Source organism: Labrus mixtus, chromosome 17 (genome assembly GCF_963584025.1).
Source record: "Labrus mixtus chromosome 17, fLabMix1.1, whole genome shotgun sequence".
NCBI classification, from domain to species: Eukaryota; Metazoa; Chordata; class Actinopteri; order Labriformes; family Labridae; genus Labrus; species Labrus mixtus.
The window spans coordinates 11,336,062-11,351,567 of record NC_083628.1 but is presented as its reverse complement, the minus strand read 5'-3'; the positions used below and the strand labels follow the sequence as shown (position 1 = coordinate 11,351,567).

Here is a 15,506-nt window from a genome sequence, read left to right as displayed (position 1 = left end):
AGCAGCTGTTCGTAATTGACAGTGGCGTATATTAACTCCAGTAGCCTACTGCTCAAGTATAGTTTTTAGGTACTTGTACTTTATTTAAACATTTCCATTTAACTGTAGCCTACCTTGTACTTATTTGGTTATATAAATCCAGAGAAATGAAAGTGTTGTCTACATTAGGCTTCTTGTTGTGTTTAAAATGTCTAGAAATTCTTAGGAAGTCAACCAGAGACCAATTCCAAGTCAAACCTCTTCCAAGTGAATAATGCAAAAGATAAATTATCACATTTTTCATATTTGAGAAACTATATAGCCTATATGTGAACGTGCCTTAACCTTGCCTTCTCTCCAATGGCCAGCAGGGAGAGACTCCACAGGTTTACCAATATTTAGAGCAATAAAATTACCCTTCTTTTTAGTTGATGTAAAATCCTTAATCCCATGCCAATCCTTAAATTCTTACGAACCTTCCCTAATAACTATTTCAATGTCTTATGAATACAGCATGACGTTTTTATTATTTAGTTCTAATGTAAAGGATAGAATCAACGATAGATTATGTAGCCTATGGTTTAGGGCTAGCTTTAGACAAATTAAAACCTACAGCCGACAACCACAAAAAAAGAGTATCCAACCTGCTGTCCTAACACGACGATACAAAACGCAAAGGCGGGACCGGCAGGACCACAAAAATTAGGAACGAAAGAATAAAATACAGTCGGGGGACCTCTTGTTGGCTACTAGCTACGTCTAGCCTACTTCTTTTATAGCCTATACACATCTTAGTGGGAAACAATTGGGCTGAACTTGCAAAGAGAAGCTTAGGTAGCTTAGCATGCTAGCATATCGTTAAGTTGGCTATTCACATGGTAACTTGAACCTATAATGCACAAGTCACAGGGGGGACTTTAATGTTAGTTGGTATTTTTACATTTGACTTTAAATAATTTACATGTGTAGCCTATTTCTTCCTCGACTAGCTGAAGTAAAAATAGTAAACTACATATATATTTTTGAGAGAAAGGTGCCCTTATCATGGTTCTTGTGATGGTCGGGTTATATGTCTGTTGGGTATTGTGCACTTTGGGTTCTTTTCTGTTGAATTGTATTGAATTATTCTTAGTATTTTGCATTTGTTGTATTCTTACTGTTGTTAATGTTCTTCTGTGTTTGGTTTAGTTTGCTTTGTTCTTGTTTTTGCTGTTTGTCAAAGCACTTTGTAAACCTGTGTTTTTAAAAGGTGCTATACAAATAAAGTTATTATTATTATTATTATTATTATTATTATTATTAATAATAAATGTGTTTTTAATTCATTTTAAATGGAGAGACCTCTTGAATTAACGTGTTTTAAATGTTCACATTGTTTCTTGTCTTTTATTAACAGAGTGCTTTTTTTTTTTAATCTAGTCATTCTGGACATCAATGGTTGAAATGCACTCTGAACCCACGGCTTCCTAATCTCCTGTTTGACGAACCGCACATCCGTTCCTCGCTGCTGTCCGGGCCAGGTTTTGATGCAGCGCTGCCACTTGCAGGAGCACTTGGATTGGCTGAAGGAGTAAGGTAGCCCGCAGAGACTGCTCCTTCCTTCCCCACGGTTCAGTCCCGTCAGTGGAGCGCGAGGCGCGGCGCACGCACACACGGCTCTCACATACTCGCCCGCACGCGTGAAAAAGGTTCAGAGACACAGAGAGGGACTCAACGGAGGACTTTGATTTTTGGAGAGTGGGACTAAGCGGAGCATGAATTTGCCATCAAGACATCGATCCACACCTCAGGACAAACCAAGTGAACCTTTAAGGGGAGAAGCAAACGGACGCAGATTTTAATACAACATCCCCTTTTTGACGGAGGGGAGATGCACCCGTCTTTTGCTCCATAAATTGTCACAGTTTGCATGAATGCAAAAATACAGTGCTGGATCTATTTCCTGCAAAGCCTATTTTTTTTGTCCTATTTTTTCTTCTTCTTGAGGGCTGATAGTTTATCTGCAGCGAACAACAACGAGACACAAACAGTGTGGGTTTGAGCGCATTTTCTCTGTGACTTGGACTTGCCTCAGAGCGGAGTTTGACTCCTCATCATGGGTGCACAAGCTGACAGAGGAAGAGCGCCGAGATCATCTTCTGACATGCTGGCTGTCTCCTGGCTTTTGATTTGTCTCCTGATGGAAACTGGAGTGGCTCAAGGTAAAGTGAAAATTGTTTTCCTGACCTGTGAACTTAGCTCTGCTCTCTGTAAAAGTTCTGTAAAGTCCTCTAGGCTACAGCAGGGGTGTCGTGGACAGTGGGAATATTCCCCTGAACTTTTGTTACTCACACCGAAATTGAAAAATACAGCTCAACAAGCTTTTGTCACTGAACAAATGAAGGGAGCATCTAGCCTATCAAAGGAAGTAGGCCAAAAATGATGTCATAAGTGGTTTAAATATGGACAAAAAAAACTGTTAACAAATATGCTAATAAAAAAAAATCATCACACTTTAACTCAAGAGATTGATAATTGCTTATTTCACTTGTGAAAACCACAACTGGTGTAAACACAAACACTCCCACTGGCACATCTGTTTCCTCAACACAGCTCCCAGAAACCATCCATACCAAATTGAGCACATGTTTAAGCTGTTGTTAAACATCTCCTCCAACTGATCATTAAAGATTATCATGCACAGAGAAGATATACTAAAATAGAAAAGACAAAAACAATCCAAAGCTCCTGTTATTTGACCTACTGTGAATCATCGAACAGTAGATAAACCAGACCATTCTTTCCCTTTATTATTAAAAAAAAAAAAAAAAATCAATATAACTTCTGACTCATGCTCAGTCCCTGCTGCTGTTAATTTAGCTTCATCCGGACATTAAGCGCACACTTAAAACCTTCCAGATGAAAGGCTTAATGTTTCATTCATTCCCTTTTTCTGGGCTGCTTGCCTTGAAAAATAATTCTCAAAGTGATTAATACTTGGGTAATCTTGTTTATGAGTAGTTGAATTACAAAATAAGATGTCTGTTCTTTAAAAAAAAAAAGAAAAAAAAAGCACATCCTCTTATAATGATTGGTATTAAAGTGGAGTTATTAAAGCTCCTTAATAGTCCTGACCTTTGCTCATTGGACTTACTGAGAACTTCATCATCTGTATGTTTCAAATCGAGTGGTGCAGGTTTGAGGTGATTTTCTTTCTTTTCAGACAAAACACTGTCTATCTTTTTAATCTTTAAATATCTGCCTGTATTTGTTTTTACCAGTGAGTACATTTTTAATCTTCCGTGCTTCTTCAGCCTTCGGAGCAGATTTGTCTGCCGTTGAAAGAGGTTTTCTGTAAACTGTAGTAGCTGTCAGCTGTGGAAAAGCATTGAGATAATGCCACAACACCTGAAGCCATTTACTTAATCTGCTCTCTCCTGAGTGGGATTGTCTGTCAAACAAAGAGAACCCATCTGTGTGAGGGTGGATGTGCAGTATGTGTTTGTGCATGTGTGTCAGATTCCATGAAGTGCCTCTGGAATTATGGTAGGTGGTCTGTCTGCGTGAGGAGATTGGGGAGAAATGAGCAGGTTTGCAGCTCTTTCAAAGGCATAACATTTAGACTTTTTTTCATTTATTTATTTATTTTTTTTAAGTTTAAGGCTTTGCTGCTCATGCAAAAGCAACATAAGCTTAAATTTAAGGTCCGAGCACATACCCGAGACAGGGCCGAGGATCTGCGAGCAACCTTATCTGGCTGCTCCAGACCTTCATCGCACTCCTACATAGTTAATGAGCACAAGAAGGAGAGGAAAGAAAGAAAGAAAGAAAACAGCACAGGGCAGGTCCGGTTTCTGAAGGGCAGGGTGAGATGACATAATACCCGTTCAAAAACCCCGGAGAGAAGCCGTGTCATTGACTAGATGGGAATACGAACATGGTCCTTCTCTGTCCATTAAGCAGTCGATACGGCAGGAGAACATTGTTTGAGACTAATTAATGGGCCTCTCTATTTTTGGGGCACTACACATTTCTAAATCACTGGAGAGTCACTTCTTAAGAGTCAAACTACTGGTGATTAGAGTGGCTCACTTACTACCAACACCATGTTTTTCCTGCATACATTTCCAAGTCATATTTGGATCCTGTACATATAGCAACATTTCTCCTTGCAATTGCAGTTTCAATTTTGATTATTTTATTTCTTTGAGCTTGAGGACTTTCTCGCTCCCCTTTTCTACTGGCGGAAAGAAGTGAGTGCTGGGAAACGAGTGTGCTCATTAACCTGCTGAACTCTTGACAAAGGAGACAGGTTGAGACAGATATAAGCTGGGAGCTGCCAGAGAGGTAGCTGCTGAGCGCTCTGTGACAGTAGCCTGAGTGGAAACCCTCGGTGCAAGAACAGATGGACTTCTGGTATGTCCAGCACAGCGGCGGGGCTGTAGAGTATACGTATATGTGCAGAGTCCATGTCTGCGTTCATGTTGTTTTAAAAGTTGATGGAGGATGTCATGCGGTTATGGGAATTCATGGAATACTTCCTAATAGTAATATGTGAAAAAAAGGGAAAGTGGGTTGAAACAGTTTTCCTTTTTTGGCTAAAGATGTAATAAATCTTTTTAGTTAAAGTTGATAAATGTGGAATATATTTTGCCCATGAAACAGACGACATTGAATCATGGAGAAACCTTGAGTGATTCAACATGTTCAACCTTCATGTCTGTCAATCGGAAGTTGTTGAAAAGATGGGATGGGATTAAGGACCTTTTCTGAAGCGTAAACATATTTAGACAATGATTACAGCTCAGAGACACTCTTCACTATGAGAAAAATATCGGAGTATGTTAAATACGTGATGACATGAAAAACCTAGCTAAATCAGGGTTGGCCTATTATAAAGTGTAATATTATTACCATTAATATAATGTAATAATATAATAACCCCTGTGTTCGGCCTTCTTGTGATTGGTTCAGTTTTTCCATCAAGCCGCTCGTACGTCTCTCTCTTACTCTCTTTCCATGTCTTTGCCACCTCACCACTTTCTGATGATGTGTCCACTGAGGACTGTTTTCGGTGGGAAAAGTTAAGAAGGACCTTTTATTATATATGGTTTCAAAAGTATCGTGACTTTTTTTTCCTGCATTCTTTATTCCCTTTCAGAGCTATCTGAGCCCTGCTTTAAGAGGAAAAAGTGACTGTTATTTCTATCATTATTATTCAAACCGGCTTCCCTGTGGCCTGACAACTTTCTCCTCGAGGGGGCCCACTAACATTACAGCCACTGCGGTCATTCTATAAACAGGGCCTGTATGCACAATGAGAGCATTGTGAGTAAGGAGCACTTCTTATAAATCACCTCGACATTATGACGGCCTTTTATCCTAGCATCCATTATGACAAACTTCCCGTTAAGCTATATTTATGTTATCTAAAGCAAATGTGGTTACAGTAACACACTCCCCTGTGTGCAGGTGAAGGCAGAGGACACGGTAAAACAGTGTGTACAGTGGTGAGACAGTGCTGAGTGGGGTCAGAGGTGCATGCTGGTCGGTAGCCGAGCCACAGGAGGAGTGTGGTACTAAGTGATAATTACTGTGAAAAGTAGCTGCTGCGTTTGCTTCCCTGTTCTTACTTGATGGCATATTATTGTTGTAAAGGCAAAACATAGATATGGAGTTATTTAATTTAGGGGCTGCAGTCATTTACCACATGACAACTTATGTTGTTCTGGCAGCAGTGAATTCTCTATCTGTCATTTTTTTCCAGGATTTTATTAGAAATGCTGTGGTCAGGGGTGCTAATTTCCCTGCTGTGTAACCCAACCTACCTTAGAAATGTATAAAGTCATGTTTTTTAAATGACCTTTGCTTTGGTTTCTCACTTTACATAACAATTTGAGTTTTAATTTATTTAATCTGTTTAATTTGTTATCCCCTTTAGTAAGCTTTAAATGCTGGTTGAGAGCTTCCCCCCACTCTGACAGCATATAACTTATAAATCCCTGTTATATTTGAGGCTAATTAAACAGAATTAGCCCTAAAATCCTCCAAATTGTCAGATAATTAGTCTATGACTTCAAAAGCCACTTTGCTATGGGCATTGAAATAAAACATGAATTATTCCTCAAGTCATTAAACTGCACAATCTCCTCCAAATATCCCAGAGAACATGACCCCGTGACCTCAATGCGTCTGATGTTTAGGTGCGTGAGCTCATGCAACAGATATAAGTGGTTCTCCCAAGTAGTATTTAGTGTTTATTCAGCCTTCGCTTTGTCCTCCAGTAAAGTAAACCCAAAAGCTTTTTCCTAATGAGGTTTCTGCTCGAGGCTTCCTTGAGTATTTTTTTATTTGTTTAGCTCATATTCGAGGCAATCTGAAGCCATTTTAAACAAGAGCTTCGCAAATAAACTTGACAGCTGGGTGAATATTGATTTTGGATTCCCGTGTCATCACGATCACGTCCCCTTCTCGCAGAGGAAAAGACAGGAACAGACAAGAGAAGGGGGTGATCACAAGGACACAAAAGAGGTGAACTGGATTGGAGAGGAGGGTGGTGGGCGGGGGCTAGCTGGAGGTAAAAGTAAGGAGCGAGAGAGCGAGAGAGAGAGAGAGAGAGAGAGAGAAAAGAATGAGAGCAAGATATTGAGGGAGTGAGGACAGGGCTGGACAGGGGAGGAGAGGAGAGTGTGTCATTAATCACCCTGTGTGACACTCTCAACTACAGGGGGAGCTTCACAGTGCAACATTCACTTCTATTAGCAGTCCATTAGCAGAGCCCGGCACAAGTAGCAGCACTTGACGGGCAGGTCTGTGCCAGAATGGGTGACCTATGTGTCCACACAAGGTATACTGCACCACCTAGATAGTGTGTGTGTGTGTGTGTGTGTGTGTGTGTGTGTGTTCAGATTAGTTTTTTTTTGTGCATGCAGGGTGAGTCAAAGTGCATCCAAGGGCGGGAATTATTCTGACATATTGAGGCAAGTTTGAGGTTTTTGGGCTTCGGAAGGGAAATGAAATAATTGTTTAAAAGGTTGCACTTTCAATTATTCCGCTGGATGAGATATGGGGGCATTATGATCGTAGAAAAGATGATGATGATGGTGGTAGTAGTGCTGACCTGATTTCCCACCTGTGATAGCCCCTCTGCCACAAATTGGCTCTTCAAAGTTGAGATGCATTAGAGGTACAGTCATTTCTCATTCAAAGGCTTGTTGGCCTCCGAGAGCACTGTGATTACAGGATCTCAGCCACGGGGGGGGGGGGGGGGGGGGGGGGGGGGGGGGGGGCGTGTGGCCCACTGTCCCTGCTCTTGATCTACAGTTCATTTATGATTCGAGATCAGAGCAGAAAGTCAGGAGTTGGGGGGGAGTTGGAGGGGTTGGGGTGCTGGAGTGGAGGACAGAGCCATAGGGGTAGAGAGAGAGAAGTGATTACCAGTTAAGTGGCCCTTCTCATGCCATTATAAGCAGCGGGGCTGATAGAGAGCGTCATGAGTGAGTATAAGTACACACTCCACTCCTGCCCTTTAATTTGGCGTCAGGCACCCCCCGCTCCACCCCCACCCGTTGCTCAACCACTAATGTCCCTCTGCATTTTTGTGGTTTTAACCAGAAATAAGTCAATGACATGTCCGTGTAAACACAGGTAAATAGAAGTATGTGGACAAACTTTTCACTCTTTTGTTTTTTTTATGTTTTCTCCCCCTCATCATCATCGGCTCGTCTCCATATTTGTTATTTCGTTGGAGATTATCGTTGGTATTAACCCGCCATTTGGCTGATGTAAGCATCCATGGACACAGCTACAAAATGTCTCGCACTGTTGCCACACATGCTATTCTACCTAAAGAGGATTAGGCTACAAAAAAAATAAAAAGACTGTGCTGGGGGAGATTTGAGAGAGGAATGCTGCTACTCTTATGTATGCACACAGACACTATAAAAGCTCAAAGTGCTGATGAGCAGTAAAAGGTCGAGTCAGTGGGAACGCTGTTATTTCCCAAATGTCCTCTAACAGTGTTTGTTCCCTGGCCCAGCATGCAGCGTGGAACCGCCTTGGTAACTAACTACTTCAATGCATTCACAGTCCTCACATGGCAAAGCAAAAGGAGGGGGAACTCAGACAGTATTGGCCCGAAAAAATTTAGGCCAAACATGCCCTGAATGCAGGTGTGTGATAATCCTGGCTTGGCTTAGTTGTTGCATGGGGCCAAGAGGCAGCAGTGGTCAGAGTCAGGGAGCTATACCTCTAAATTTCCCAAGAAATTGAGTGCTGGTCTCAAAGTGCTTGCTTTACTTGCTGAAAGATAAAATGTTGGCAGAAGTTTCACGTGAGCTGCCTTGATATGAAGTCATGCCCAGCAGTGGCTTTCTTGGCTTGAAGACTTGAAGGGGCGCGTAGTCAATTGGCATGTATTTTTTTTTTATAACTGGGAATACTGGTGAATTTTTTTGGAGTTTTTGGAGAAAGTGTAGTGTGTGTCCTTACCTTCAAGACGAGCTGCTCGCATAAACATCCGATAATGGAGTTAAACTGAGCTACTTTGTCCCACCTAGTAGAGCGAGATCAATAAATCTGTTGGCAGATAAAGGCCCATCATAGATATGTTGTTGGCAATTTTTTTTTCCAACAAACAACCTTTTTTTACAGAACATAGAAATTGCACACAGCGACAATTTTTCATTACTGCATGTGGAGAAACTCCAGGTAAAGCATAGTGCAGTTGATTTAATAAGGGCTTTATTGCATGGATAGAAGATGTGATCACTCAAAGACAGTCTTGAGCATGAAAATCGTTAACTCAATGTGCTTTTTCAATCCCTTCTTCCATGTATGTGTGGGCACCTTTGATGTTAACGCCAGGCGATGTTCAGGTCTGATGAGAAAGGCCAACGTACCACTGAGGCGGTAATGAGCGAGATGATATCAATGGTGACTCATAACACCTGAGTCACACGAACAGCATGAGAGGCTTTGGCAATCACCTGAATTTTCATGTCTCTGTGGATATCCAACCCGGCTCTCTAGAATGAAAGTACAGCTGCCATCTCCGCCTCTGTTCTGACTCTGATTGACAAAGCTAAACCCTTAATCCTGGCTTTGCCCCGTCTTGTGCGAAGAGCCGGAGCCTCACGAGTGGAATTGGACGAGAGCAAATATATAAAAGCCCTCCTGAAGAATAGTATTTACCTGTAATAAGTCATTTGCCAAGCTAGTGTATATATTTTGTCCAACCCTCAAGTGGATTCATCCGTATAGACATTTTATGTACCTGCAGATTGAAGCATTTGCTTTATTTTGTTGTTGAATGTGTCACATCTCTGCATCTTGAAGAGGGCTGGTGGTTTCCAGACACAGCACTAATGACTGGTTGGGGAGGGTTGTGGTCTATGTATGTCAGCAGAACAGAGACAGGGATATAAGGGGGGGGGGGGGGGGGGGCAGGCCTGGGACCACTAGACCGGGCTGAAACATGAGAGCAGCAGACCCACGCTCCCCATTTCCTGTCTCCACTTTATCAGCATCTTGCTCTCTGTTATTTCTCGGCTCTTAAAGCATCCGATGAAAGCCTTGCCACAGATAAATGTTTGTGCCTCCTTGTTTTTTATGGGCCTCAAATGAGGGACTTTATCCGCCCCGGTCCCCCTCCTTTAAACTGGACCCCCCCCCCCCTTTTTTTTTTTTCTTCTCCATTCCTGTGTCTGCTTTGAGATGCCACAAGAGAAGTTACAGCCTCTGGTTTACATTACGGCTCCTTAGAGATGGTCTTGGGACGCCTTAAAGGACAATGCTTGTTCTTGTTCTTCTAAAGAAATATATTTTTACAAGACATTAGAGAAAGGGCATGTGCAAAGGCACTTTATTCTGCAGAACCACATTTTTTCTTACTTTGTTGGAAATAATTATTTCCATCCGTGCATTCATTCAGTTAGATCTGGAATGAAAGGTGATATTCTTCTGAAAAGAAACTCATACTTTTGTCCTTAACGGTCTGGACTCTTTCACCTCTTATCACCTCCTGCAATATTTTCTTTCTGACTCACATAATTCAGTCTGCTTCTGTTTTCTTAGCCATCTGAACGAGCAATAGTGGTGTTTATATATATATATGTGTGTCTTTCTGTGTGTCCTTGTTTGTCTGCATTCTGTGGCAAAGTGTGTGTGTGTGTGTGTGTGTGTGTGTGTGTGTGTGTTTATTCAATAATAACTGAGTCCGACAAAGTCTGTTTCAGATAAATCTGTGTGAATACCAGACCATTCATCCCCAGGAAATCAATCTTTCTCATAATTCCCCTCATTTTTCTTCCATCTGTTATCTACCGAGCTGCCAAACAGACTTTTAAACAGAGCAGACCATTACCAGAGGGCAGAATTAAATGTGTGTCAGAATGCCAGCCTGTAAAGTTGCTGTTTTTACTGAGTTAAATGAGGTGCTAAATTAAAGCTTCACAATCTGTATGCACTGTAAAATTAATCCCCTTTACCCCCCCCCCCCCCCACACACACACACACACACACACCTTCCATGTACTCCCTTTAAAAGAGAAAAGTCAAAGCGTGTGCTAAAAGCCAGGGATGTTTAAAAATAAGCTACTCAGACCATGCTTGACTTTCGAAGGTTAGTGATAAATGGTGGGTTTTGTCTGTTTTTTATGAAATTACTCTTTTCAAGTCCCGGCAAATATTGTCGAATTCATCATCATCATTTTTGGAAAGCATTTGATGTCCTCATGCACTCTGGTCTGAAAGACTAAAAGAGTTTAGCTCAAAAACGGGTTGGTGAACATATTGGTGAACAGTTAGCTGAGCTGTAGCCCAAAGGAACAAAAGGGTGCATATGTCCGCTTAAGAGGTGCTCATAGCCAATAAGGTCATACCAGAATAATGTCCGTCACATTTTCACAATTCTTTTCTGAAAAGCTATGGGGGGAAAAAATCATAAAAATACATGAAAAAAAAAAATGCAAAAATGCAGAAATCTATGCTTGAGGTCATCTTAAAACGATGTAGTCACAACGTTTGTACTGCACAGTTTCAGAGCAAACAAGCTCCACCTCATAACCAGCACCAAACGCCCTCCAAACAAACTACTGCATGACCTCTTTTTTCTTCATTTTGGGCTTTGTTACTGTGACTCCTGTAATGGTGTGCAACCCGAGATTGCAGTTGGGTGTCAGCACTTTCCTGTGTTTGTACAGCGTGTGTTTGTGAGCCTGTGTGTGTTTCTGTGTGTGCCATATCTCCATGATCAGTCCCCGGTGACCTAAGTTACTGGCAGACAGTGTTTAACTGGGGCAAGCTCAATGGGTCTCATTTAAATGGGGCCCAGACAGAAGCCCCACGGTGAAGGGTTACTTTATGACTCCTTACATGTAAAGCACGCTGTCGGGGCTGCTACAATTTGTGTGCGTGCCAGAGAAGACAAACTGTACTTTATTCTTCCTTTTCTTCTTTAGGAATCTGTCAGGGAACCAAAAAGTAAAAAAAATATCTCCCAAATTAGGGGGTTCCATGTGGAGAATAAGAGGCGGTGCTGTCTTTGATTTTCATGTATTCTTCAGTTAATGAATACTAGGGAGAAGAGGATGATGATGACAGTCTGTGCAGCTCTGAAAGTTCACTGCTGTAAATGTCAGAATTATTAATGAGCTCAAAGTGTCACTCCCAGCTTGTCCTACATGATGTTCCAACATGAAAGGATTAAACAAAGTCTGGTTTAGCTGCCCCAGCACTCACAATATTCCTGTAGAACATGCATGCATCGCATCTAAAAGAGTGCTTACTTTAATACTTCAGGAATTATGCACTGTACACAAATGCAAATCTGCAAGTTGTGTAAGGGATTGGCAGCGGAGGAGCACTTCCAGCTGTGCATTCGCCCCTTTCAAGGAGCAAAGCAAACAGTAGGCAGAAGGTGAATAATGGATGTTGTGTCAATTGCTCTGAAATGCAAAAAGAGAGGGAGAGAAAAAGGACGCAGGAGTTTTTCCCCCCACTAAACCAGGTCAAATGTCTGAATTGGCCCTATTTTGTATACAGATGAGCACTCTCCCTTGAAATTCCCACAATAAACACAACTCATGTTTGCTGTTTAACGTTCGCAGGCTCCCAAATGCATTCAGGCGTTAAAATCCTAAATACTGATGCAGACCATTTACCATTGACTGTATGATGTGTAGAGAACAGGCCAAGCCGTCTGTATTGTGAAAACATTAAGGATCTATTTCTGCATTCACCTTCCAAACCACACAATATATTCCAATGGCTAGTCTTGATCGCTGTAAAATGGAACTGTAGTTAAAGACTGATATTTGTGTGGAATCAGCTGATATTATGGCCTTTAAAATGCAGTATCACGTATCAGAGAGTATGTCATTTACTGATACTAATACTTATGTTAGCAAAGTGTTAGCAATCATTGATATCCAGCCAACATATACAATTGAAGTAATTTCCAGATAGTTCTTGGTAATGGTGTCTGTACCGGTATCTTGGGAATACCTTGGGAATCGGAGCATCTCTGCAATTTCTGCAACCACCTTAAACCAATTAAGACATGTAGATTAATGGGTGGCTGGGGCTCAGTTGGTAGAGTCGTTGTTTCTCAACCTGAAGGTCGAGGGTTCCCCAGCTCCTGCAGCAACATATCGATGTGTCCTTGGGCAAGACACTTAACCCCAAATTGCTCCCGCTGCTTCGTCGTCTGCGTATGACTGTGTATGAATGGGATTAGTTACTTCTGATGGTCTCACTGCGTAGCAACCACTGCCATCAGCAATGTGAATGGGTAGGCGCGACATGCGGTGTATATACAAGCTCAAGTCCATTTGCCATTTACCATATATTTCAAAAAGGAACCACAATAAGCGCTTAGCCTTTATTTGCATCATGGTAACCTACCCCTGTGTTTGGCGGGGAGCTGTGCTCAATGGAAGCTTCTGTTGTCATTCTGCTTTTCCTCAAGTCAAGCTGACGGAGAAATGAGATCTCCGTTTGGAAAAAATGACCGGGCTTAGTAAGATGACAGGCTTGTTTCTCTAATTCCAGCCCTCGCTAAACTATGACCCTATACAGTACACCAGCTGCACCAGAGTCAGCACACTAACTGTAAACTGATACACCATAATGGCCTGCTGCAGATATGCTGGAGCATGTGCAGCGGAAACCGATAATTCAGTGGTGACACACCATGCATAGGGGTTCCCATGGTTTGTTAAAGGCTGACGTGAGGTAAGCTGATCCCTCAGGTAAAAGCAGGGGAGTGGGAGGGGGACGACGCAGGCTAACCTCTGTTGTTTAAAGGAAGGAGCTGGTAAATCATACCTCCCGATGAGTTTCCTTCAGTACCTTGTTCAAATCTTTGTGCAAACATTCCTTCACAGTTAGAAAGCTGTATGTTACTAAATCACGGTATTTTTGTTTGTACAAGTATTCACTCTTACTAGCTTTCGGCTAACGACATTTTGCTGTCGCTGTTTCTCCATGCCAAATATTTTATTTAGCTCAACCGCAAAAGCAATAATAGCAGTTGAAGGAAAGGAGGGAAGGGAAGCAGTGGTGAAGACAAGGAATAGAACCAGGTTGAGATAATGTAGCTACGACTAAGCTGCGTGTCTTTCAAACACAGGATGAAGAGGCTAACGGCATCCAGGATTCAGGCACATTAACCCGCAGATATTCCGGGCTGCATTGTGTGGCTTTGTGTTCATGGAAAAGAGGCAAAAATCTGGTAACAATGGTGAAAATGTTGAAAGGATTGGGCACATGAGCAACTCACATACATGTATGAATATTTCCATTCTGGTGCGATTTGTCGTGGTAATCTGAGCCTTATTGTGTTGCATTTCTGTGGAAACACCAGATACCAGCGCAACCTGGTTTTGGTTTTGGCTGCCATTTTTCTTTCTGCGTCTTCAATGATTGAAGTTGAAAGTAAAGGCATGAGAAACCAGAGCTGGAACATTTACATTGTAGCTTCCATTTTGCTTTGAGTTTGCTTTAATAAGAACTTGACAGAATGCAGTTTACCTTCAAAAGAATTTCAACCGGGCATGTGAACTCCAAGGAGTGTCAGCGGTCATCGCTGACGCGCGTGTCTGTTTGGCGTCGCGCGGCGTGGTCAAAGCAGTTTCTGACAAACAGGAACATAACGTGGGCCCGACGAGTGGGAGGACAAAAGTGATCAGGCCTTTGATGGATGTGTCACATCGGGGGGGATGTAGCTGTCTGATATCTTTCAGTTGCTAAAGGTTTTCCACTCTGCCTGTCACATCCAACTGTATTCTTCATCTTCTATTCGTCTTCGCCTTTGGCTCTCTCTGTTAGAAGAAGCAGGGTGTCAGATGGAGAGAAACACACTGTCAAATCCTACAAAAGAGAGTTTCTGTAAAGGCTTACAAAAGTATTTGTTGCGGAGTGCCCCGTGTTACATGCAGACAAACTACATGCTTTGAATCTGGGTGGTCTCTCGGGAGTGAAGCAGACGTTTTAATTCAATCAGCGGCAAACAGCAATAATGCTCTCCCGCTCCTAAAACTCACTCATCTCACTTCACTGATGCGATTACGAGCTGAGCCTCGCTGGCCATCTTGTTGTGATTTTATGTGTTTACATGGGAGGGAGGTGTTTACTGTGGAAATTGCGTCCCCCCCTCTTGCTTCCCATTAAGCTACTGGAGGAAAAAGAGCTGCTGTGAGATTTAATTTATTTACCATCTCTGGAAGAGAGTTATAATGATTCTCTAACTAGAATTATGACTCTTTCTTTCTGGGAGTCCCGTCCTCTGGAGATGAGTGGCTACAGCTTTAGCAGAAAACAACCATAATGATTCTGGGCACCTAGATACATTTATTTAAGAGGAAATCTATAGTATTTATGCTCCAGCAATAAGTTAAGTAAGCAAAACACTGTCTGAACCCCCCTCTTCTTCAGCTCTTTGTAAGTTATGAAGGAAGGAATTAGAAATAGTGGACGTTTTTGCAGCTTGGCCTCTATTTGAGCCTGTTTGATCCACAAACTTGCTTCATTTGACTTCTTCTCTAAAATACTCTGAAAGCTCTGTGATTATAAATTATTGATCTTTTCTATATAATATGCACTTTTACCATAACTCTGAGTAATAGATATGAAATCTAATCCACAAAAGATCCCTGTCAAAACTCTAACACATTGAAAAGTAAAGTGTTATCAGAATACTAAGTGCACCAGTATGGAATATAAATGAATAATGTATTTTTACTTACTTCATTTTCATCAAGAACATTGCAATTGTTTCTTTATTCATTTTTTACCGTAAATGTAGTAATAGATATAAAATCTAAATCCAGATGAAAACTTTATGAAAAAACTCAAAAATAACAGATACACTGAGGGCAATAAGTCCCTCAATAACAATAATATCAGGATACAGTCGTTCTGTGATAATTGATCCATTGCAATATGATCTTATAATGATACATCACAATATCTGATTAACTGTAGATTAAAAAAGCATTTATTCACTTCACTGTGGTGTCAGTTTCCCCTTTTATCACCGATGCCTTGTC

The 15,506-nt window shown here is 41.6% G+C and overlaps 1 protein-coding gene across 3 annotated transcripts in view; it reads left to right on the top strand.

Annotated features, from left to right (window-relative positions):
• Positions 1-1,537: 1,537 nt before the first annotated feature.
• The window catches only part of unc5cb (unc-5 netrin receptor Cb), a 118,116-nt gene continuing 104,147 nt past the window's right edge, over positions 1,538-15,506 (top strand). For 2 of the 3 annotated variants that reach the window (XM_061060996.1, XM_061060995.1), the window contains exon 1: positions 1,538-2,180. In XM_061060996.1, coding sequence (XP_060916979.1) covers positions 2,075-2,180 — 106 coding nt within the window. In that variant the 5' untranslated portion in view covers positions 1,538-2,074. The remainder of the gene's footprint in view (positions 2,181-15,506) is intronic. The other variant, XM_061060997.1, reaches the window with a different exon arrangement.